This window comes from Lotus japonicus, chromosome 2 (assembly GCF_012489685.1).
Source record: "Lotus japonicus ecotype B-129 chromosome 2, LjGifu_v1.2".
NCBI lineage: Eukaryota > Viridiplantae > Streptophyta > Magnoliopsida > Fabales > Fabaceae > Lotus > Lotus japonicus.
In genome coordinates, this window is record NC_080042.1 from 69,694,834 (window position 1) to 69,717,550 (window position 22,717).

The 22,717-nt window shown below is 37.7% G+C and overlaps 3 protein-coding genes across 3 annotated transcripts; all 3 read right to left on the bottom strand.

The window, feature by feature from the left end:
• Nucleotides 1-97: 97 nt before the first annotated feature.
• Nucleotides 98-3,736, bottom strand: LOC130736943 (uncharacterized). Its single transcript, XM_057588719.1, has 2 exons — nt 1,921-3,736; nt 98-1,743 (listed from the first exon to the last, which is right to left on the bottom strand). The coding sequence occupies exons 1-2, from the start codon at nt 3,734-3,736 to the stop codon at nt 98-100; spliced, it is 3,462 nt and encodes a 1,153-aa protein (XP_057444702.1).
• A 1,795-nt stretch (nt 3,737-5,531) lies between these two features.
• Nucleotides 5,532-11,889, bottom strand: LOC130739142 (sphingoid long-chain bases kinase 1). The gene is made up of 8 exons (XM_057591379.1): nt 10,783-11,889; nt 10,292-10,663; nt 9,931-10,024; nt 9,782-9,819; nt 8,541-8,687; nt 7,659-7,758; nt 6,249-7,183; nt 5,532-5,946 (listed from the first exon to the last, which is right to left on the bottom strand). The coding sequence occupies exons 1-8, from the start codon at nt 11,320-11,322 to the stop codon at nt 5,806-5,808; spliced, it is 2,367 nt and encodes a 788-aa protein (XP_057447362.1). The 5' UTR covers nt 11,323-11,889; the 3' UTR covers nt 5,532-5,805.
• Nucleotides 11,890-13,983: 2,094 nt separating this feature from the next.
• On the bottom strand, nt 13,984-21,583 carry LOC130736944 (uncharacterized). The gene is made up of 14 exons (XM_057588720.1): nt 21,507-21,583; nt 21,142-21,391; nt 20,838-21,052; nt 20,069-20,124; nt 19,898-19,987; nt 19,402-19,521; nt 19,196-19,279; nt 18,982-19,107; nt 18,689-18,904; nt 18,162-18,600; nt 17,137-18,062; nt 15,983-17,062; nt 15,730-15,867; nt 13,984-15,650 (listed from the first exon to the last, which is right to left on the bottom strand). The coding sequence occupies exons 1-14, from the start codon at nt 21,581-21,583 to the stop codon at nt 13,984-13,986; spliced, it is 5,484 nt and encodes a 1,827-aa protein (XP_057444703.1).
• Between the last annotated feature and the right edge of the window lie 1,134 nt (nt 21,584-22,717).

The window sequence follows — 22,717 nt, forward strand, 5'->3', positions numbered from 1 at the left end:
AATGGTTTTTGGATGAGATTGCTTATGTGTGTATGTGTTTGAATTTAACTTAAATGTAATGTATAGTTTTTTTTGAAAGTGGATAATATATTAAAACTTAAAGCGCCATAGAGGCTAAAACATCTGAAGACACCAAAAGGTCAAGCTCTGGCGGGACTTCCTCAATCCAAACAACGTTGGAAAATTTTGAGGAGCTCTTAGCCAAAGAATCAGCTACTGCGTTGCCAGAGCGGCGAACAAAAGATAAATGAAAGCTAATAAAAAATGAGACCATTGCCCTACAGTCATTTAAAACAGAAAACAAATAAGAAGCACCACGCTTGTTCTGCTGCCAAGCCTCAAACAGTTGCAAGCAATCCGTTTCGAGCACCACCCGGAAAAAACCAAGATCTCGAGCCAAAGAAATACACCATCTGAAAGCCATAGCCTCTGCAACAAGAGATGAAAGAGCGCCTACAGGACCATTAGTAGCTGCAGCCATGACCTCACCATGTGAGTTTCTCGCAACCATACCCATACCTGCACCTGTGGCCAAAGTCCAAGAAGCATCAAAGTTCAGCTTAATAAACTGTCCTACCGGTCTTCTCCACACCATTGGTTGTTGATCAGCGGTGCTGGTTGCCATGTGAGGAAGAACCGCCGCATCATCATAGCACAGCAGAGCAGCCAAACGTTGCAGAACCGCATCCAAGGAGGGCTGAACATAGTCATGAACTGACTTGTTTCTATGCTCCCATATAACATAAATAAGAGTGAAACCCATAGCAATTACCTCATCATCCTTAGTGGCCATAATCTGCTTAACAAACTCTGCTGGTTCCTCTGCTGGTTGAAACCGCACGCTCAAGGGAGCTGCATACCACCAACGTGCCACTATCGGGCACTGGAAGAGCACACGGGCACTTGTTTCCGCGCTGTCCTGGCAGAAGGGGCACACATCTTCAATCTCAATCCCGCGCTTCCGTAAGGCATGGCGGACCGGCAAAATACCCACAACAGCTCGCCACACTACATCCTTAACCCGAGGTAGAGCATGAGCTTTCCAAACAGCTTTCCAGAAACTAGCTTGCTGATTTTGACCCCTGTTGGACGAGGTGGAGGCCTCATCATGCAAGCGTCGTTGACGAATAAAAGTGTAGCCCGTCTTGGTTGTGTATACCCCATCTATTGTCCAAGGCCAAAATAGTGCATCAGGTGATGGCTTCCAAGGTAACGGGATGTCTAGAATCTCCTTCGCTGTGGGTGGCCAAAAGACTAGCTCGATGAGATCCCTATCCCAGACCTGCATATCATGAACCATCAAATGACAAACATGAGTTAGATTACCCGTTTGGGCTAAATCATTGCGATAAATCAGGGGATTTCCACTTGGAAGCCAATTATCCCTCCAAATATCAATCTCTTTGCCATCACCAACATTCCATCGAGCTCCCTCCATAAACACCCATGCTGTGCGTGAAATGCTAGTCCAAGCATAGCTTGGCCGCGCATGTTTCTTAGCAGCACTCAGGGTGGTCCGGGGAAAATACACGGCCTTAAAAACTTGGCCCAAAAGAGACTCTGGCTGCATCTGAATACGCCACCAAGTCTTGGCTACTAAAGCTGTGTTGAAAGCTTTGAAATCACGGAAGCCAATCCCACCATCGAGCTTGGACCTGCATAAGGAGTTCCATTTGAGCCAATGGATCCCACGTCGGGAAGCATCCCCACTCCAGTAAAACCGGCTAATCATTCTCTCAATGTCTGCACATAAACCATCAGGTAAGATAAAGCACGACATAATATAAGAAGGGATAGCTTGAGCTACCGCTTTAATAAGAACCTCTCGTCCTGCTCTAGAGAGGGAGCGTTCCTTCCACCCTTTGAGCTTCTTCCAAACTCTTTCTTTGACAAAATTAAAATTTTGGGTTTTTGACTTACCAATAATGGTGGGTAAACCCAAATATTTGTCATAACTATCCACAGCCTTCACACCCAACAGCATTTTCAGCTCATTGAAGCGGGGACTAGGAACATTGCGGCTACAGGATAGCATAGATTTGTCAAAATTAATGACCTGGCCAGAAACTTGCTCATAGGAAGCAAGGACATTACGAATAGTGTGAGCTTCCTCCATAGTGGCTCTAGCAAAAACTACACTGTCATCTGCAAAAAGAAGATGTGAGATCATAGGAGCAGATGGCGAACGGGCAATCTTAATGCCATGAAGAGATGAAGCAACAATCTCTTTTTGAATCAGAGCAGAGAAAACGTCCCCACAAAGTATAAATAAATAAGGGGAGAGGGGATCCCCTTGTCTCAACCCTCTGCCTGGATCAAATGGAACCTGTGGATTGCCATTAAGCATCACCTGAAACTGAACTGTCGTCACACAGGCCATAATTAGTGACACCCATGCAGAAGGGAAACCCATCTGATGAAGCACACTCTGAAGAAACGGCCATTCGACCCTATCGTAGGCCTTGGACATATCCAACTTTAAAGCCATCATGCCATTACGGCCATACATTTTCTTTTTCATCAAGTGAAAACACTCATATGCCACAAGTGCATTATCTGTAATTAAACGTCCTGGAACAAAAGCACTTTGAGGCCCAACAATAATATCAGATAAGACAATCTTTAACCTATTAGCAATAGTTTTTGTAATAATTTTAAAAATAACGTTACATAAGCTAATAGGTCTAAACTGGGTTGCATGAACAGATTTTTTAATTTTAGGAATCAAAACAATAAGAGTTTTATTAATCGAACCTGGTGAAATTATGTTGTGCAACACCTCCAGGCAAAAATTAGAGACATCATCTCCGAGTATGTGCCAAAATTTCTGAAAGAAAAGCGCCGGTAAACCATCAAGGCCAGGAGCCTTTGTCGGATGCATATGGAAGATAGCCTCTTCCACCTCCTCCCTAGTAAAGGGGGAGTTCAAAACGGCCAAATGGCCCTCCGTGATACGGTTTGCCACGAGACTAGTGGCTCCCTCTATCTCCGTTGGATTAGACGTGCTGAAAAGTTGAGAGAAATAGTCAGTTAAAACCCTAGCAATATTATTGATATCCGTCCATTTTCTCCCGTCGTCATCCACTAATTCTTCAATTTTATTCCTCTTCCTGCGCTGGGTCGCTTTCTGATGGAAAAATTTTGTGTTTCGGTCCCCATGGCGCAACCAAGTGGCTCTAGACCTCTGGCTCCAAAGGATCTCTTCTTGTTTTAACAAATTATCCAGCTCAGCCTCTGTAGACCTCATCTCAGCTACCACCACCTCTGTCTGAACACTATTGTGGAGATTCTGAAGGCGGGTTTTCATAGCTGACACCTTTTTTGGAATAGCGCCATACTTTTCTCTCCCCCATGCTTGAAGAGCTTCTCCAATGTTAGCAATTTTTCCAGTAATGTCCCCATGCTCTCCAGACCATATCGCGGCCACTATCTCTGCACACTCATCACCATCCTGTAGCCACACCTCTTCAAATCTGAACATCCGTGAGCCTGAGCGACTAACTTCTGTTCTGCGATGCCCGCATGAGACTAGGATGGGATTATGATCTGAACTCAGTCTAGGAAGATGAGAGACCTCCACACACGGCCAAAGGGCCCTCCAACTCTCATTAATGAGAGCATAATCAAGACGTTCCTCAATGGATGCAGGTATGCTTCGCTTATTGGACCAAGTGAAACGGTAGCTCGAGTAACCCGCATCAGTAAGACCACATAGGATAGAATGTGAAATGACCATTAGTAGATTGATCATTGGATGTGAATACTAGCACGGCACTTTCTTTCTTTTTTCAATGGTAGGGCTTGTGGATAAGATTAATATAGGTAGTAAATCTAGATTTGAATGTCGTTAAATATGCAAAATTTAAATAGGAGACTATTTATTAGATCAATAACTTTAGTAGCATGAAAGAATATGATATGGCTATTGTTGTAAACACACATACGTATGTTTCACGTATACGAAAATAAAAATTGAAAAACTTGTGACCGTGGGGTGTATCCCTCCCTCCACACACATACTAAGTTAAATAGTTTTTATTTTCAGCTTAGTCAAGATTTATTTCCCATTTTATAGGATTATGTAAATTTCAATAATAAAATATATTGAAAAGAGTAAATCTGGCGCTTCAAAGTGGATTGGATTGACTGATTCATGCTTCTCTATACTTACGTTACTTTCGAAATGACACAAAATTTTATACTAGATATTTTGGGATGTTGGAAACAGTAATCTACAAGTTTTGGCAGCCACTTCCGTAGAAAGATCACACGTGGTTCATTCTGCAACACAACAACAATATCCATTCATCCTTTTAATATTCTCGTACACTTCTGCATTGTGTCATTATTTATTTTTCTCCTAACATATCTCACAATTGACATAAAAATAATTTATTGAGGCCTTAACATCAGGTTAAATGAATCAGTCTCTTTCAATAAATTCTTCTTTCATACATATATGGATGAAACTCTAGACTAGATGTTTATGTAACTAAGCTACCTACTTGTGTTGGGCTTTATTGGTATTTTAATTTATTTTTTTATATTGTTTTATTCATAATCCCTATTTTTAATATTTCTTTCCTTCTTTCACATTTTGCTCTTTAATTCTTTTTTTTACATCGAAAAGATAAATTACATCCTCCCATAATTTATTCTCAAATCTCCCCCCTCAATCCATATGTAAACCCACCTCTAGAATTAACATATATGCGATTCACTTCTGCAATAAGTAGATAAGGAAAATGAGGCAATTTAGTATTAAGATAAAATGTTACTAGAAAATAATTTAACAAATTCATAATTATTATTTATTATTATACAAGTAATACCAACTATCTACTACTACTTGAGTCACTCTGACTATGAATGCAAACCATTTTTTATTAATTTTTTAAATTAGGTAATCACTATTAATGGTATAATACGCGTACTTTACCCTCTAAAGAGAGACAAATCGCAAGTATTATATATTTTGATTGTGATCCCAAGTATTATATATGTACAAACATTATGGTTCACATTACAAATCTTTTTTGCTTATTGAGGCTTTCATATGATTTAGAATTTTCTGTGCTACCTTATATACTTTTCGTATTGCTTTCTTTAACATAAATGGTTATTAATTTATAAAGAAAAATTGTAAGTATTTTAAATAAAAACATTAGAACAATAAGTTTCAGCAAATTCATAATCTATTATTCATATAGTGTAGTGCCAACTATCAACTATTTATATACACGGCACACGCACTCTCATATGAAGAGATTTCTTTTTAATCATTATAAATATTTTTAAGAGTGGTGTGCTTGTGTAATATTCTAGCTACATCGTTCTAATGTTTTAAAAGTAATATAAATCATGCATACAAATACTTCTTCATCCCCAACACTAGGTTAGTCACTTAGTCTAAGTAGCAAAGAGTTTGGTCTCCTTTAAAGCAATGCCTCAGGTCCCATAATTTGTGGAAATGGATGAGACTAAACATGAGCAGATAATTAAAGCATTAGGAACAGAAATCAACACACCAATTCGAGGAAATGGAGATAGGCAATACATTCAGCTTCTTGTTGCAGGAAATGCACAAGTGTGCAGTTTTGTTTCTTTCTTTTCATGAAAACAAAACAAAGAAATAAACAAGCAACAAACAGATACACATATAACCGAGAACAAAAGATTTACAAAGCTCAGCTGTTACAGCGATAAGTAATTTGACAAGACAAATTGGGTATCTGGATTCATATGTATGAGAAGGTACATGAGGTTCCCAGAACCCATCAAAGAATTAAAAAGAACTCACAGTTATCATATACGAAAGCGACCAATAAGTCTGCACTGTTCTGGAAGCAAAGAAGAAATTACTTGTCCATTGAGTGGGAAGAGCTCACCATCAATCCCACATCCATTGTGAGTGTGCTTCCCAGGTTTTATCCTTACAGACTTTACCTGCATCCAAATGAGTGCTGAATTTATACACTTTTGAAATAATGCACAATTACCAAGATAAAAGAGAATGGCCTAGCTTCTGCACACTAAAAAAACATTCAGATAGACACCAAGGTATCACTCTCATAAAAATTTAACTACACATAACTAAAGATTAAAACTAATCAGGATAGTCAATTTTAGTCTTCTATAAAGGAGGGCAAAAGATTGAATACAGTTCACATCATTAGGAGATGGATTTAGACCGTAACCAGCAAATTTCCCTTTAAAATATGGACTAAAACAAACACTAATGCAAATACCTTGATATTTTCAACATATGGCAGTGAAAGGTGTCGACCCATCTGTAGAAGTACAAAAAATCTTATCAGCTTTAGCCTTCCATTCCCATGAACCAAGACCAGATCTAGTGTGTTATCATCGTGCTCAGCCTTGGGAGCAACGACCTGAGAACTTTGAACAGTTCTACATGCATGGTTGCATACCAGAATGCCAAGAAACTGTCCCTTAGAAACAACCCATTTGTCTCCAAAATGAGGCACAACTTCCTTTGTCGATCCTACTTCTGCATCATCTGATGGACCGGGCAACTCAATTGGGTTTTCCACATCCCAATTAGTAGGCTCTGCGTCCCATTTTGGTTCCGCATCCCAGATAGGACCTGGGTCAGATAGTGTTGAAGATATATCCTCTCTATCATTTGTTGTGGTGTTTCCCCATTTAGAAGTATCATGCGTGGTGGTCAATCCAGTCCATCCTTTATCATTCCTTGACTTAGATCTTGTTCTTGGCCAGTTTGGAGTTGTTGATAGAGGCAGCTGTGGATGGATAACTTCTGGCTCTGCTGTGACATTGCTCCTTCCAGATGATAGGCGTTTTGACTTTGGATCTAAGCCACGCACCAATTCAGAAGGTTCAGTGCTAGCATGAGTGCTGCTACATGTATCCAGGTCTCCACCAGACATACGACTCGGAGTCATTATTGAGTCAATACTTGAAAGACTAGATGCTCTGGGCATTCCCTCCTTATTTGTTCTACCCATGATGTCAGTATACAGATCTGACATGTCAACAACCTCCCTTTCACCAGAAAGCTTACCTTCTCTCTCAGTTTTTGATGCAGGAAGATATTCAATTTCATAGCTATACCGTGGTAAGCATAAGAACTTCAGGAATCCAGCAACAAAATACCGCAGTGGGCCAAAGCGTTTCTGATATTTTTCAGAAAGCTCCAACACTGCAATGTGAAAAATCAATGAACACTTGATACATTTTCAAAAGCAGGCCTTAACTAGTGTGTCACCGTATTGATCAAATGCTTTCAATTCTAAATAATGGTTTTACCATTCCCCTAGCTTTTTATGTTCTTTTCCATCCTTATCTTTGGCTCCTTTTTTTTCAGTTACCAAATGTTAGATTTCAAAATCATTCATGAGCCTTCACCTAATAGCTTAAGCTTTTGGGATAGTTGGTTATTTGACAACACGGTTCATTAATGATGGTTTCATGGTTATGACAAAAAATTCTTATGGCAGACATAGTCTACAAAAGATGGGCCTAAGAACTAAAACACAGCTGCTCATAAAAATGTGGCGACAAGAAGTAAAGGGCCCCAGAGCACAACTAAAAACCAAGCAGTTTCCCACTTTCCCTTTTTCTATCCTATAATTTCAGCCTTTCAGTAGTAAAAAGATGGATGGGCATTCACTTACCATCACCAACAAAACCATAATATGAGACTGTCAATCCAAAGTGAACTTTATTAGTCTGGGCCCATTCAACAGCAAAGACGTCTGTAGCAGTAAGCCCCCCCTGAACCAGAAAATGTAATTAGTAAGTAACTGCAAGGGCTTATGAAGTGTTAGACAAGGCAGAGGTTATCAAGAAAGTATCAACACAATTATTGACATGGAAAATAGAATTGACAATAAAAACAAAAAATGTTCATCTAGTCTACTGAAGGAAAAAAAAAACGCAATACAAATTAACACTTAGTTTATTCATTACATGTTGAACAATGAGATGTGATTGTTAAACTAAAGCATTTTTTCCCAAAGCATTAACCAATACTCCAATTAAATATCCAGCTGAACCTGAATCATCCCAGATACTGATGAGTTGCAGCCTGCAGGCTTGCCGCAAAACTAGTTAGGGTTTCTTTTATACAGATTGTTCTGCGTTCTGCCAATAATCTATTATTGCATTCTGTGCTTACAGGGTGTTTATTTAAATGATACTAGAAGAAGGATCTTTCCCTCCTCCATACACATAATCTTTCCTGTTTGATTATGACTAGAATATTGTTCTATAAGCTGATGATGCTAAAATCAATCAATATAAAAACAGAAACAGCAGCAGCACATCACTAAAAAATATTAAAGAACAACAGGAAAAACGAATTCTGATGACAAACAAACAATTTTGACAGATAACACACACAAATAGTGTCCTAAGAGGGAAGAAACTTAATATACAATATGGCTAAAGATCAGAACATGGATATAAATTTTGAAGTTACCAAAGTCTTCCTCACTGAAAATGTTGAACTAACATGCCTAACTATTATTTGAGTGGAGAAAACAAAGGAATTCTACCTTCACAATAGCAATTGCTGCAGAAACTGGATCTCTGACTCCAAGAACAGTCCATACCAGTGAGTTATCAGAACCAGCTGGTATGATTCCAATAGGTATAGATATTCCTTCCTTTTGATTGTCTCTGCTAAGGAGACCATTAAGAACCTACAAATCAACCAAATCATATAACTTGCCCATTACTAATGAACGGGTACATGTGTGCGCACGCGAGTGTTTAAAATATGAAAGGAGAGCACTTCTGCAAAAAGCACGACCTTAAGGCATCCTAATACAAAAATTAATGGTGGGGCATGAAACACACCATATTCGAATATCAATGTGGCTAAAGTGGTTTTGCAGGTCTAAATCCTGAATGTGGACAGATTCTTTCTGCCTGCGCTTTTGCAGGTTCTCAAGACTTCTAGTGGTCCCGTGATTATTTGGGTGCTAATCCACTGGCCATTGGCCAAGTTCTTTCAAGTTGGGCAATGGACCATATCAAATATTTATGGATAATTAGGTACGAAACTCTATCTTTGAGGCTTCTCTTGTCTTTGGTATCTGTCAAGTAACCACTTATCCCAAAAGCTTAAGCTTAAGTTGTTGGGTAAGGGCCACATTGATGGTTTTATATTATATTCTAACACGCCCCCTCACGCAAGAGCCCTTTGGGCTTGAAGCGTGGATAATGCACAGGCCCACCTACCATGTGCTTAAATTCCACTTTTTAATTAGAAAGTGAGGGGAGCAAGGATCGAACTCTAGACCACTAAGTCATAGAGACTCTGATACCATGTCAAGTAACCACTTATCCCAAAAGCTTAAGCTTAAGTTGTTGGGTAAGGGCGACATTAATGGTTTTATATTATATTCTAACAGTATCAAACACCCATATGCTTTTCATTGTCAGTTAAACATCTTTCTTGTTAACGCATAGTAAACCCAGATAATCTGATATCAGTTCAAGAGAAGAGATGCATATAATAGTTTGATAATTTAAGTGTTCTGTCATTCTGTGTGTGATACTGATCCAGTTCCTAAAAAAATTTAAAATTAGTAACTACACCATGAAATACTAGATTAACAAGAAAAATTCACAATATTTTTCAATCAGTCCTTGATAGTTTATGATCCAGGAACAGACAAATTACAAAAGGTTTCTTAGGAGGTAACAGAGTTAAAAACAAAGAAGACAGTATTTTCAATGAACAAACCAGTACAGAGAATAAGACACTCAAACAATAAAATAGTCTGCTGACCTCATTGATAATCCCATCACCACCAACACATATGATTCCTGAAAGAAAAAACAATTCAAGAAAAAAAAGGTGTAAACATGAGAAAACCTTTGAAAAGTAATAAACGAAACTATAATCAACAGATGTTCAGACTAAAACAATTACTTTACCATCAGGGCAAGTGCTGATGTCTACACTTGATGCAAGACTTCGAGCATGACCAGCAGATGTTGTTTTGACTACCTCCAATCTAAACCCAGCAAGCTGTCACAGCATATGCCACACATGTAAGTGAAGAAGTCACATGCAGCTTTATTCTATAATAATGCAAGTATTTTGAACTATGATGATTGAAACATTGGAATCAAAATCTGAAATGATCCAGTCAAAGAAGAACAAAAAACTGAACATAATGTAGATATCACTATAATTATCAAGCTTGCAGATGTCATCAAATATGCATACCTCCACCATGATGAATATAAAAACAAGCATATGCAGCATATAAATCCAGGACAGAGTGTAATGTACCTTAAATATTGGTTCCACAATGCCATGGAAAACCTTACTTGAACGACCTCGACCTGAGCGTGGGTTTAAAATCACAAGCATCCTAGGCGGTGTTTTACATCTAAAGATCAGTTCAGGAGGCATATCAGTACGAAGCAATTCTTGGGATGCTTGCTTCTTTGAAGAACCTAAAGGGTGAGGTAGACAATTCACGAAACATTGTTGGTCGGCAAATCCACCAACCCATTGAAGTGCCTCTTCCACATTAGAAGCCACAAAGCGAAAGTCCTTGCGACTTCTCCGAGATTTTATAAAACAGGAAAGACCGCATGAAGCCTTATTCATCGGGTACGAGTGCACCGTGAAGTGTCTGAAGCCAACATTATAAGAAACCTGTTCAGAACACAGGACTACAACTTATCAGTGATATTTAGTTTTCCTCCCTGGCACCTAAAAACAATTTACCACAAAACTATTCTACCCTCCATCTGACATAAAAACAAACGCATTACCGAGATAACGTCGTCAAGGTGCAGCACTTTGGACCCCCAAAGTAAAGCCTTGCTTGTAAGCTTGGCATCCACAGCTCCTTGCTTGGTGATATCAGAAGAACCTTGTTGAGCATCATCATTCTTGTTCACAGCAGCCTTTCTCTTATCAAAAAGCAATTTCCCAGAGAAAACCACATACCCCAGCAAATCAGACTTCTCATCTCCTCCTCCTCCACCTCCTCCTACACCACCTCCTATATCAATCCTATGTTCAAAATTCTTCACCGCGGCGTCCTGCTCATCCGGACGACTATTACCACTAACCTCACTACTCCTCCTGGAACCTCTCACTCTCCCCCGCTTCTCCGGGAACACGACCGGAGACGTTTGCTCCCCGGTAGCAATCTGCGAACACAATCCCAACCTTCTCAGAGTCTGCTGAGGCGAAGAAAGCCTCAACGCCGGCGGCCTAATACTACCACCACTGCCACTACTACTACCGTTATTGCTACTGCCAGTAGAATTCCTACTCCCACTCCCACTCTTGTGCATATCTCTCATGCTATCACCAACCTTCCGCACACGATAAACAGACAACCTAACATGCGCAAGCGCATGATGCAACGGCCAAGCCACCTTCCCCTACAAGATTGAGGGTTAGGGTTTGTAGATTTCGAAACTCAACCCCTCTATTCACCACTATTCAGCTCAGATCGCGAAAACATGACCGGATCTATAAACTAACCAAATTTTCAATTGCGAATACGCATCCAATACGAGAGAAACTATCTATCTACGATTCAGTATAAATTGAAGCTGCGAATTCGAAAAAAACGGTGCTACAAAGAGAAGAAGAGGTAGCGAACCGAACGGAAACAGTGATCGGTGGTGGTTGGTTCTTCGAGGATCGGTGGTGGTGGTGGTGGTTGGTGGCGTCGGTGATGGTGATGAATGATGATGATGATAACGAGAAGAAGCTGAAAGAGGTTTTGAAAAAGGTGGCTCCACCCACCAAACCTTGTGAACTGTAAAGGACGATCAGGATCCTTCGTCAGCTTCAACGGGTTCACCACTTTCATTTGCCGTCATTGTTGTGTTGTGAGAGTTTGGATGATAATTTTTTCTTTTTTCTTTTTCTCCTCTTCGTTTATTTAATTGATAGTTAAATTATTTAATTCCAAACAAACATAACACCTGCTACCACTGTACGTCAGAACCAGCTCGAATTCAGTGGTTGGTGATGGTATATTAACTAGTATATCTGCCCGTGCTCTGCACGGTTAGTTTTCCATGATAAATTGTGTAACACAAACAATACTCTACCCATATATTACATATTATTGATCAGAAAATCTGGGCCATTCATTCACTTGTGAACACAGTTCATCGTTCATTTCACTACATGAAAACAATACCACTTCAGCAAAACCTAGAAATCCTATTAGGTCTGATCATGTATTAATACATCAATAATGGCTTCTTTCTCACAGGTAAAAAAAAAGGTCAATGTATCTCCTTCCTTTAATCCATGTGTTCTGCAAAAGGTTCTCCAACCCTTACCAAATCTCGCATATGTGCGTCGTGGAACACCAAGAATCTTGCATTGAACTTCTTTGCCAGTTGGCCCTCTCAATAGCCAGTTGTAAACTTCACCTTGTCGTAGATATTCATAAACATGTGCAGGCAAATTCTGCAAGCATCATTACAACCTATTAGGAACCTTAATTAGCATGTTAAAAAGCTTAAGCAAATTAGTTTTACTATACCAGCTGACTTGAAGATACTTGATTTGGTGATAGCCTGGAGGCGAAAAAACAGGGATACACAATCCATTCTGGGTCCCTACTATTTTGGATCCGGGTGGATTCAGCCTGGCTTGAAATTGCAACATCAACAGTAGGGGTGGGGGGGTTAAAACTGGAGGTGGAGGTGGGGGAAGGTAACATACTTCCTCAATACTTTCATTGTATATAAACAAATCAAAGTTGGAAAATCCCTGGAATTTGAGAAGCAACCAGTTCAACCCTTCCAAAGAATAATACTTCCGTATCTCCGGCAGACCTTTAAACAAATAGGGCTTTCCAGCATTTTTATCATATGAAACAAAATGAACCTTTCCAAAGGGATCAATCAACTTCCACTGGTTGAGTAGTTCATGATCAAATTCGTTAGCAAATTGTGGTGAAACTAAGGCTACTTCCTGCACATTCAAATTAAGTCAAAAAATATACACACATACACTAATAAAGCAAAATCTATATGATGAGCTTTATCACCTGGCCAGGTAATGTGAAAATGGCAATGGAGTCCCTACAACAAAGAAGATCATCTTCAAAATTCAGCTCCATCTACACAGTTGATTTTGGATATGTGGAATGAACTCACTGCACTCCGGTGTGTATACAAAGGATTATAAGTAGTTGCTACAATGGGTGTCTATGATATGCTGGCACAGTTGAATATTGGAGTCAAAGTTAAAAAACATGCATACCTTTTTGCAGAGCCTCAAGCAGAACTTAAGTTATTTCCAATTAGCCATCAAACCGTTTACTACCAATTCTACTTTTGGGTGGCTGAAATAATTAGTAGACGTTGTGTCAGAGTTGGGAATTCGTAAAAACGGGGTTGCCCTTATTGCAGCATTTATATTTGACTGTGTAATGTTTGAAAAAATATACTGACAAAGAAAGGAAACAGGTTTATTGATTATACCATATATCATGAATTAATTGACCTTCTTTGATTTGGTGGCCTTTCTTAAGCATGAATTATTACCTGAGCCTCTCAGTCGGTGAAAGGTGTTTATCAAAAAGACTTGGAAATACTGATTTTATTTGGCATCACTACATGGGCAGTATATTAGGATATAGATTGCAACCTGAAGCATCTTGACATAAGTTTTTTCAACTTAATAGTAGTAGATACAATATGTCTGGCATTAGATAACAGATTAGAGTATTTGGCTTATTACAGAATATAGATGGAAAACTAAAATAGTTAATGTACTGGATCAATGGGAAGTGGACAACATGGAACTGCCACAAAATTACACATATGATTTTAAGAGAGCCCCCCAAACTGTTTTGACCACGTAATTGTCTGCAAAAACATGACAAACATATATAAAAAAGATATTGAAATGATATCCTTACAACAATGTTATAATTTAATACATATAAGAGTAAGATTTAAAACTTACAGTATTTCATATATGATGGTTCTTCAAACGTTTTGAAAAACTTCATTGTATACCACATTTTTGGTGACCTTTGAGATTAATCCATCTTCATCTAACAATAAAATTTTGAGACCTTTTCTGGACTTTACTCTTGATAAGGCAACATATAACTGTCCATGAGTAAATACTGGCTTAGGCAAATACAAACCGACATGAGAAAGCGTCTGACCTTGACTTTTATTAATCGTCATTGCAAAACATAAAGCAATGGGAAACTGTCTCCTGACAAATTTAAATGGTAAACCAGAGTCTGTAGGTACTAAATCCATTCTTGATATAAGAACCTTCTCACCTAACTGCTTCCCTGATACTACATTGGCAACAATAACATTTTTTCCCATATCTTTAACAATCATTCTAGTACCATTACAAAGTCCACCTGCTTGGTCAATGTTGCGCAACAACATAATAGGGACACCCACTTTCAAACTCAATTTGTGATTTGGTATACCGGAACATTGAATATTATTGAGGAACTCAGTTGTGAACCATTCTGCTTCGACCTCTGAGTCTTCATCTGACCTGCAAGTTGTATCACAACTCAAATATTCTTTAATCTCACCTGGAATTTTACCTAGCATTTCAGTATTAATAATTTCTACACTTTCTAATGTAGGAGCCAAAATAGCCCTATCTTCAAAGAATTTGTAATTCTTTTCATTCAAATTTTGCAGCATTTGAGGGTAAGCAAAGTCAATCAAACTTTGAATTGGATTATCAGAGTCAAGAATAAGAAGATCATCTGGAATCTGAATTGTAGAATCTTCTGCATCAATTGTATTCACCTTTCCGTCACCAATGTCTAATAGCCAGTCAGCAAACCTTTTAATTTCAATCTTTTCATCATGACATTTTGAGCTAATAAGCCTCATGTTTTTGGTAAGTTTTAGCACATGACATTGCTTCCAAAGATAAGACGAATTGATTGTGGCACTAACAATTTCAGAACGACTTCCTTTCTGAATAACTGGCAAAATTTGCCTAAAATCTCCACCCAAAACCACCACTTTACCCCCAAAAGGCATGCCACTATCAACACTTTGATGCGACTTCATTATATCATTTAAAGTCCGGTCCAATGCTTCAAAACACCATTTATTGAGCATGGGTGCTTCATCCCATATGATCAAACTTGTTTTTTGTAACAACTCTGCCTTTAAAGAACCTTGTGATACATTGCAAGTTGAACTCTCTTTTATAGAAATTGGAATAGAAAACCTAGAATGTGCAGTTCTGCCACCAGGTAAAAGCAAAGAAGCAATACCACTTGAAGCAACATTTAATACAATCAACCCTTGTGCCCTAACAGCAGCTGATAATGTATTCCACAAATAGGTCTTACCAGTACCTCCAAAACCATATAAGAAAAAGAGACCTCCAGCTCTATTCATAACTGCATCCATTATGGATTTGTATATCTTATGTTGTTCAGCAGTTAATGAATTGAGTAATGATTTGTGCAAATCTTCCATTTCAGCTTTATCATAATTCAATTCATCCGCTACAAATTTGTTCTCAAATTGGGAGTCATCAAATAAGTGTGGAAATGGTAAGCATGGATAATCTTTTAAAGATCTTCCATTCATATGCAGTAGTTTCTCCAATTCTATTAAACAAAGATTCTTTAAATCATCATCATTTATATGAAGATCTACACCAAAAAAAACCCCAATAATTATCTCATGCAAATATATACATTAACATAATTTCGATAAAAAAAATTTCCAAACCTGAATTGCGCAGCTTTTTCCTCCTTTCATAAACTATACTGTCAGACAAAATTCTCCAAGACTTTTCCCACACAAATTCAGGTTTGCTCATTGTGTTTGTTGTAAGCAACATTACAAAGAACTTTCGCAGCTGGGTACCTACAAAAATATATATGGTAATTAGATAATACTATCATGAACAACAGAGGAAGTTGATATAAATTTCGTGCTGTATTTTATGACAAATAAAAGACATTAATTGGATGTTACACACCTGATGCTAATTCATTTGCTTCCGTAATTGCATCTAAGAATTCCTTATCATCAGCTAATAATCCTAAGGCGTAACATGCGTCACGAAATGTAGGATATTCAACATCATCCACAGTGCGAATGCTCTCCCAACTTGTGCAACCTTTCTGTAGAGTCAATAAAATTCTCAAGTAATAAAGTTCACCAACTCCATGAGGAATATATTGGAGTCTTCCAATAGATGTCCCTTTCTTCCTTGGATGCCATGAATGAGTGTCTTCATCATATACAAAATGGGATGGGAACTCTGCATATGTAAACGCTTTTCCTTCACCATACTTACAATTGGCTTTCATCCAAGCTATAAACATAGTGTCTTTTTCAGTAGCCTTGTCTACCACGCGCTTTAAATCATCATGATCTTTAAAACAAACACTTTGTTTATTTGGAAGATGAAATGTCACTTTTTTAACCGAAGGCCATTTGACATGAATAAATAATTTCAATGTCCTCCAAACTGCTTCACACGGAGTAAGGTATCTACAATCATAATATTGTTTAATTTCATCTTTGACCTCAGTCTCCGTGCAATCTTTGTTCTGATTGGATATCTCAACATTTACTCTATCCGGCCCTTTGCTAACATATTTGAAGAGATATTTGATTGCATTTGACTTGTTGCAATATTCAACATTGATATGACCATTGTATAACATGAGTAATTGAGGATTATAAGGGACAACAAAACTATTATCCATGCGAATACCTTTCTTGTCCACATAAACTCCAGTGTCTCTTCTTTTATAAACAGGATAACCATCATCATCAATTATAGTGCTTTCTTGGAATTTTTTCGGAAAAAATTTACTGCACTTTCCATCTGTCATGCAAGGAGATTTGTAATGTCCCGAACCACAAGGCCCATGCAACATGTAAGTAGACACAACGTTGTTTAATTTAGGATATAATATTGGGTCAGGAATCTCAGCAGAAATGCATTTATCAATGTCAGAAGTTGTTACTAATTTGTTCTCTTTAGAAAGCCATAACAAAATATGAGCATGGGGTAATCCTCTTTTTTGGAATTCAATTGTATACATACCTGGAAAAAAAACATACAAATAACTATATATACAATAAGTTATAATTTGAAAACAGTAAATAAATGGAACATACCTGCATCCAAAGGTCCGAAGATGATGCCACTCTTCAAGGTTGCTATTAAATGGTCAAGTTTGATTTTAAACACTCGACAACAAACATCAGGACGTTCGTCAGCACGAACATTTCGTGGTCGCACAAATCTATCAATTTCTTTCCATGCAGAATTGCAGGTGACAGTAATGAAAAGGTCAGGATAACCATAACGCTTGCATATAGCCATTGCATCCTGACAACAATCAAACATATAGCGTTTTCCACCAATAAAGGATGCTGGGAGCACAATACGCGTCCCTAAAAAACTTGGATCAGTTTCTCCTCTAGACATTGCTTCTTCAAGGCCATTGAGAAAATCTGCTCGAATCAGTTTTTGATTATTTCTAATAAATGAAAGCCTTTGTGATTCAATCATAGTAAAGCAATCAACCACAAATTGTTGAAAAAGCCTTCTGCATAAAACCACATTCCCATACTCATTATTCCTTTCTTGAATTCTGAATGTTATGAATTCTCTCAATGTGACGCGAGGTTTCAAGCGAGAGCTAGTAGTAGCAGAAATACCAGATAAAGGAATATCTTCTTGCCAACCATCTTCGCCATAAGGAAATATCAAAGGATATTGTAAAGGAATAAACGAAGTATGAGTTTCGTGAATCCTAGAAAGGACACCATCTTTTTTGACAATAATATCACGACCAACTTCAACTGTATCAAAATCTCCTACAATAAGTGCTGCAATCTCGTCAGACGTAGGAAGGTTATATGTTCGGGGGTCCTTACCTCGCTTCCGAAAAAGTCTCAAAGCAAATGACGAAGATTCTTTCTCATTGATATAATCTCGCACTTTGCGAAATGATTTTGCTAAAACATTGTTCTCATCAATCATTTGCTTTAAATCCTCAACTAATGATATATCCAAATTCTCCGCTGTGTTCATTGAGCTGCACATGGGCCAAAACACTTGTTAAATTTCATGCCAACATATTACATGTAAAAATGATAAAAAAAGATAAATTACTATATAGAATATAAAAACTTACTTAAACGGCTTCATTCTATTGGAATTTTCATTCTGTGTGTCATAGATATAAAGTTGGGCAAATTTTGGTGATTGACCGGCTTGAGGTAATAGAGTACCAATTCTGTGATAATTTTGGCCACTCAACACAAATTGAGGGGGGCCTCCACCATTGTTCAAAGAGGATTCAACCTTCCCACCAATTGAAGTAAAGGCGAACATACTATTATATGCTCTAATATTATCCTTAAAGTGTTTTGATCGGGAATCTATACCATGAAGCAAATTATACAACAACAGTGGCGGCTTAGATATAAATGGTAAGACCACCTTTCCTTTCATACAACACCGATAGAATTCGGGATTATTAGACTGCTTACTTTTGTCTATTCGTTCTTCATACCACATCTGAGCATGGCAAATTCTGCACAGAAAAGATGCATCTCCAAGGTCTACCTCGTCTGTAAACACACAAATGAAACGTTACATTACAGCTCGGTTGAACTTACGCATGGAACCTCTATTAGATAACAAAAACTAAACAATTACCTATTAACTCAGCATCGTCGTATATGTTTGGAACATTAAGTGGAGAATTAGCAGCTGCATTGAACTCAGAAACCAGTTTCCGACACAGAGATACACCTTCCCCAGGCTTAGTCTTAACAACAGAACTCTTTGAGGAACTTGCTCTAGACTGTGCTATATTCGGTCTTTTACCAATATTTCTTTTCTTGACCTTCAGTCTGGGGGAATCACGTGTTCCTACTTAACAACATTTACACATGTTATTAACTATGAAAAGAAAATAAATTAATCATTAGCAATTCGGGACGACATACCTGTGTTGGAATCACGTTGTGGAAAATTTTCTTTGTCCATGACCAAGCAGCTTCTTTTGATTTTGACATGTTGTATTCTCCTTAACCTTGCAGCTGCACTCTGCTGGGTTATAATAATGTCTTCAGCTGCACATATTGAACATAAAATCATTTCAAAATATAACATTTATTGTCAATCATCAATCATTTAAATCATAGTAAAATGATTAGATACCAGTTTTTAGGGAACCATTGGAGTGGACATCTTGCAAAATCGAAATGTGAGTCAAATTGGAAGAAGATGTTGAATGAAACCCGCCTGAATCAAACACGGATTTCTGTGAATAATACACAATACTTCCAATTCAACCTCAAGGATATAACACGAAATTCAGATCTTACAAAATGTGCTTTTTGTATATCCCTCGTTAGGAGTGGCACCTGGAATGTTGATTGCTCTATCCAAACGCATCCCACTGGATCTTCCATCATTTGGAACTGACATGATATTTGTTATATTTGATAACAATGGACTGCAACTCATCTTCCTAGACTTTGAACCTGTTTCATTGAAATTAAGAGCATTATATAAATTAGTAGACACAGGATAGGAAATGACCAAAATTTTAGCCATTTCACTTAACACTAAAGTGGAAATCACAAATTAGAATTTATAGCATAATAAAAAGTGCATAACAACTGCAATGCTTGCCTTGCCCAGTGCTCCCACAATTTTCATTGTGAAAAATTTCTACAGAACTTCTTTTACGATCCATTATTTGCTTCCTGATACTTCTGGATGCTTTGCATAATAATGCTGCTAAATTTAGACCATTAAACTACTTGGCATGTACAAAAGTGTCTTCGTTAAACGAAAAATGGTACTAATATTAAGATGAATTCAAAGGAAGCTTATATAGCAATATGACCAAATTACCTTGGACCTTATCTTCGCCAGGCGTGTCCCTATGCACAGATGAAGAGTCCATAACAAAACTTTCCTGATTGTGCCCAGGTGAAGAATCCCCTTATAGTAATACCAGGGTATGTTGATACAATAGCCAAGAGCAAACTCCTGATGAAAATACATACACTAAACTACAATTACTATCTCCAAATTCAGAAAGTTCAGCAACAGGTGGTATGGAAAATTCATGATTCAACCTTGAAGGTCAAATATGAGTTTGTGGTTTAGATATTTATATCCATTGCCACCAATAAGTGAAACACATGATACCAAATACCACAATAGCATAGGCGAGAATATCACATCAATTGGATTTGAATAATGAAATATAAAAGCCTTTATTAAAGTGGTTTGGTAAATTACATAAAAAAAAATGTGAATGGAAGTCAACATCAAAAGTAACTCGAAATGGGCCTTTGATAGCTTAATAAAGACAAAACTTACACTTAAGATTTAAATATACTACATAAGATTATTTAGGAGCCATTACTCTTTAAATAAAATCTGATATAAATGCTACCCCTTATATACACTGTCTTGAAGTGATGTTCTCTTTGCCATGTAAAGATACTTTTCTACTCCAAAACAACCATTTGCATGGTTTTAAGAAGAGAGTGAAATCACTTTTTCATAACACAACTTGACATTAATATTAATAATATTTTACAAACATATCTTGATTGGTAAACATAGATGACATATTCATATCGTGAAACAAACGTAGACATAAACCACTAAACAACACAACATCCTAATTCCTACAATTAGGCCAACCTAAGCCTTTCTTGAAATGTCCACACTGGACCAGATCTGGCATTAAAAACCATGCAAATAAGCAACCCAAATCCCCCTAAAAGCGTGTACAATGGCCAACAACAATCTCTACTTGAAAATCTCCACATCAATCAACCTGGATACACCATCAGTGAAGTGCATTGACATCTTCTGACCATGCTGAATGTCATGAAGTTTACAAAATTTTCTCCAACCCTTTCCAAGTTTAGTGTAGGTTTTATCTGGCCTGAAAAGGATGTTGATGTCCTTCTTAATTCCAGTTGGTCCTCTTATGACCCAGGGCTGACGTCCGTTTTGGCGAACATATTCAGCCACCTTTCGAGGTAAGTTCTAGAAAAAAAAATGAAAAAACATCATATACTTAAGGGGAAACGAATGGTATCAATAAGCCTTAGTTTTACAATTTAAATCAAACTTACATACTGACTTCCGTACGCACGGTACGGGATCAGAGTCGTGTTGAGGTGCATGCGATACTGAGGTGGCCCTTCATTTGCTTGCACAGTTGTTCCTCCCAGGTGAGCCACCATTTCAAGCTCTTGCTCGGCCTCAACAGAAATATCAGTGCTAGAGGGTGGTGGAGCATATGGCACAAGGGCTAAAGCTTCTGACAAAGCATCTTCTTCAGAGCGGTCTATCCGGACGCTCTCGACTTCATCTTCTTCCCCCCTGAAGACCCAGAACCTTCTACAGGTGCTCGAAAGGGATCATAGCTAATCTCATTGTCCAATAAGTCAAAATCCTCATGTGGAAATGAGATGCAGCAACCATTTGGAGGACACACCAATGTGTCTCATCCAAGCCATAGAATGAAACAACTGCACCCCAACCTTGAAGGAGAGTTGGTGTTGTAAAATCCATATTAAAGTCCACAATGTAAAGCCTCTGCAAAGGGTCTTCAATCAACCATTTGGCCCCAAGAACATTAGCCAGTTAAGCACGAATTGTTGGTCAATCACAGCAATTTCCTAGATGCAAAAAATAACCAGAGTAAATAAATTAAAATGAAGCGTTATAATAGTTTAAGAACATGTGTTTCCCAGTAAATGCAAGGAAGCATAACGTGCAAAAGGAAACTATCATGAAGCGTTAGAATAATCAATATTTAGTATGTTCCTTAGGCACTATCATGAACCAGCAGGTCTGGGTTAAGTCTTGAACCAAGGTTTACCAAATAAATGTCAACGTTTCAATAACAGTTATATCATGGTTTGTTTACCAAATCCATACTGAAAAAAAAAGACCCAAAAAATGTGTTTTGAGGTCTAAAGTGGAAATAGCATACTTCATTCTTGCGCGGTATGATACAAAGGGTACCCATGTAACCACCAAATGGAACAAAGTGAACCATGACTTGTGTGAAGATTTGAAGCACAGATTGAAAGTAAGACCAAAAACAGCTTAATGATGCATGAAGTTAAAGTCCTGGAAGTACCTATTTATAGGATGGTGGGCAAGTGAGGCAAAGTTTTTCCCACCAAAACGAACATAGATATCTTTAATGACTAAATCATAAGTTTTTTATAAATAAATTATAAAGAAATTCTTATTTTGTAGATATATAATTATATAGTCTAAAAAGATACTCATACATGCTTGGAGGATCGGATTAAGTTATTAACAATGAAGCTAACTTTTTTGAAAAAACATATTTACATAATGATTACTTGGAATTAATTTTGTTTCAGAGAAATATAATCATTCCACTTAAATATATGCGGCAGATATTTTTTGGGCATGTGCTATTCTTGTGAAAAAAGAACGTGTATAGTAAATATCAAAGATACAAAGAGTAAAGACATGAAACTAACATTCTTGCACGTTAAATGCTCCTTTCATGTCAAACTTATCTGATACACCTGGCCAGCATTAGCAACTCTGTGAACTGATCCTAAAAACATATTTTATGAGGACTATGTTCTACCCAAACCATTAAATATGTTAATCCTAAAAAATGTGATTAGATTACAAACTAAAGTAGTTTAGTGTTTGCAC

Excerpts from the sequence above, each read along its gene's own strand:
- LOC130736943 (XM_057588719.1), bottom strand. The coding sequence starts at position 3,736 with ATGGTCATTTCACATTCTATCCTATGTGGTCTTACTGATGCGGGTTAC. Across the intron at positions 1,744-1,920 it reads GGGTTTACCCACCATTATTG|ACATTGAGAGAATGATTAGC; the intron begins GTAAGTCAAAAA and ends GTTTATGTGCAG.
- LOC130739142 (XM_057591379.1), bottom strand. The coding sequence starts at position 11,322 with ATGAGAGATATGCACAAGAGTGGGAGTGGGAGTAGGAATTCTACTGGC. Across the intron at positions 10,025-10,291 it reads TTGTGGAACCAATATTTAAG|CTTGCTGGGTTTAGATTGGA; the intron begins GTACATTACACT and ends ATGCTGTGACAG. Across the intron at positions 9,820-9,930 it reads CATCAGCACTTGCCCTGATG|GAATCATATGTGTTGGTGGT; the intron begins GTAAAGTAATTG and ends TTTTTCTTTCAG.
- LOC130736944 (XM_057588720.1), bottom strand. The coding sequence starts at position 21,583 with ATGGATTTTACAACACCAACTCTCCTTCAAGGTTGGGGTGCAGTTGTT. Across the intron at positions 21,392-21,506 it reads GGCTTGGATGAGACACATTG|GGGGGAAGAAGATGAAGTCG; the intron begins GTGTGTCCTCCA and ends CTGGGTCTTCAG. Across the intron at positions 20,125-20,837 it reads TTCACTGATGGTGTATCCAG|GTTGAATCATGAATTTTCCA; the intron begins GTTGATTGATGT and ends TTGACCTTCAAG.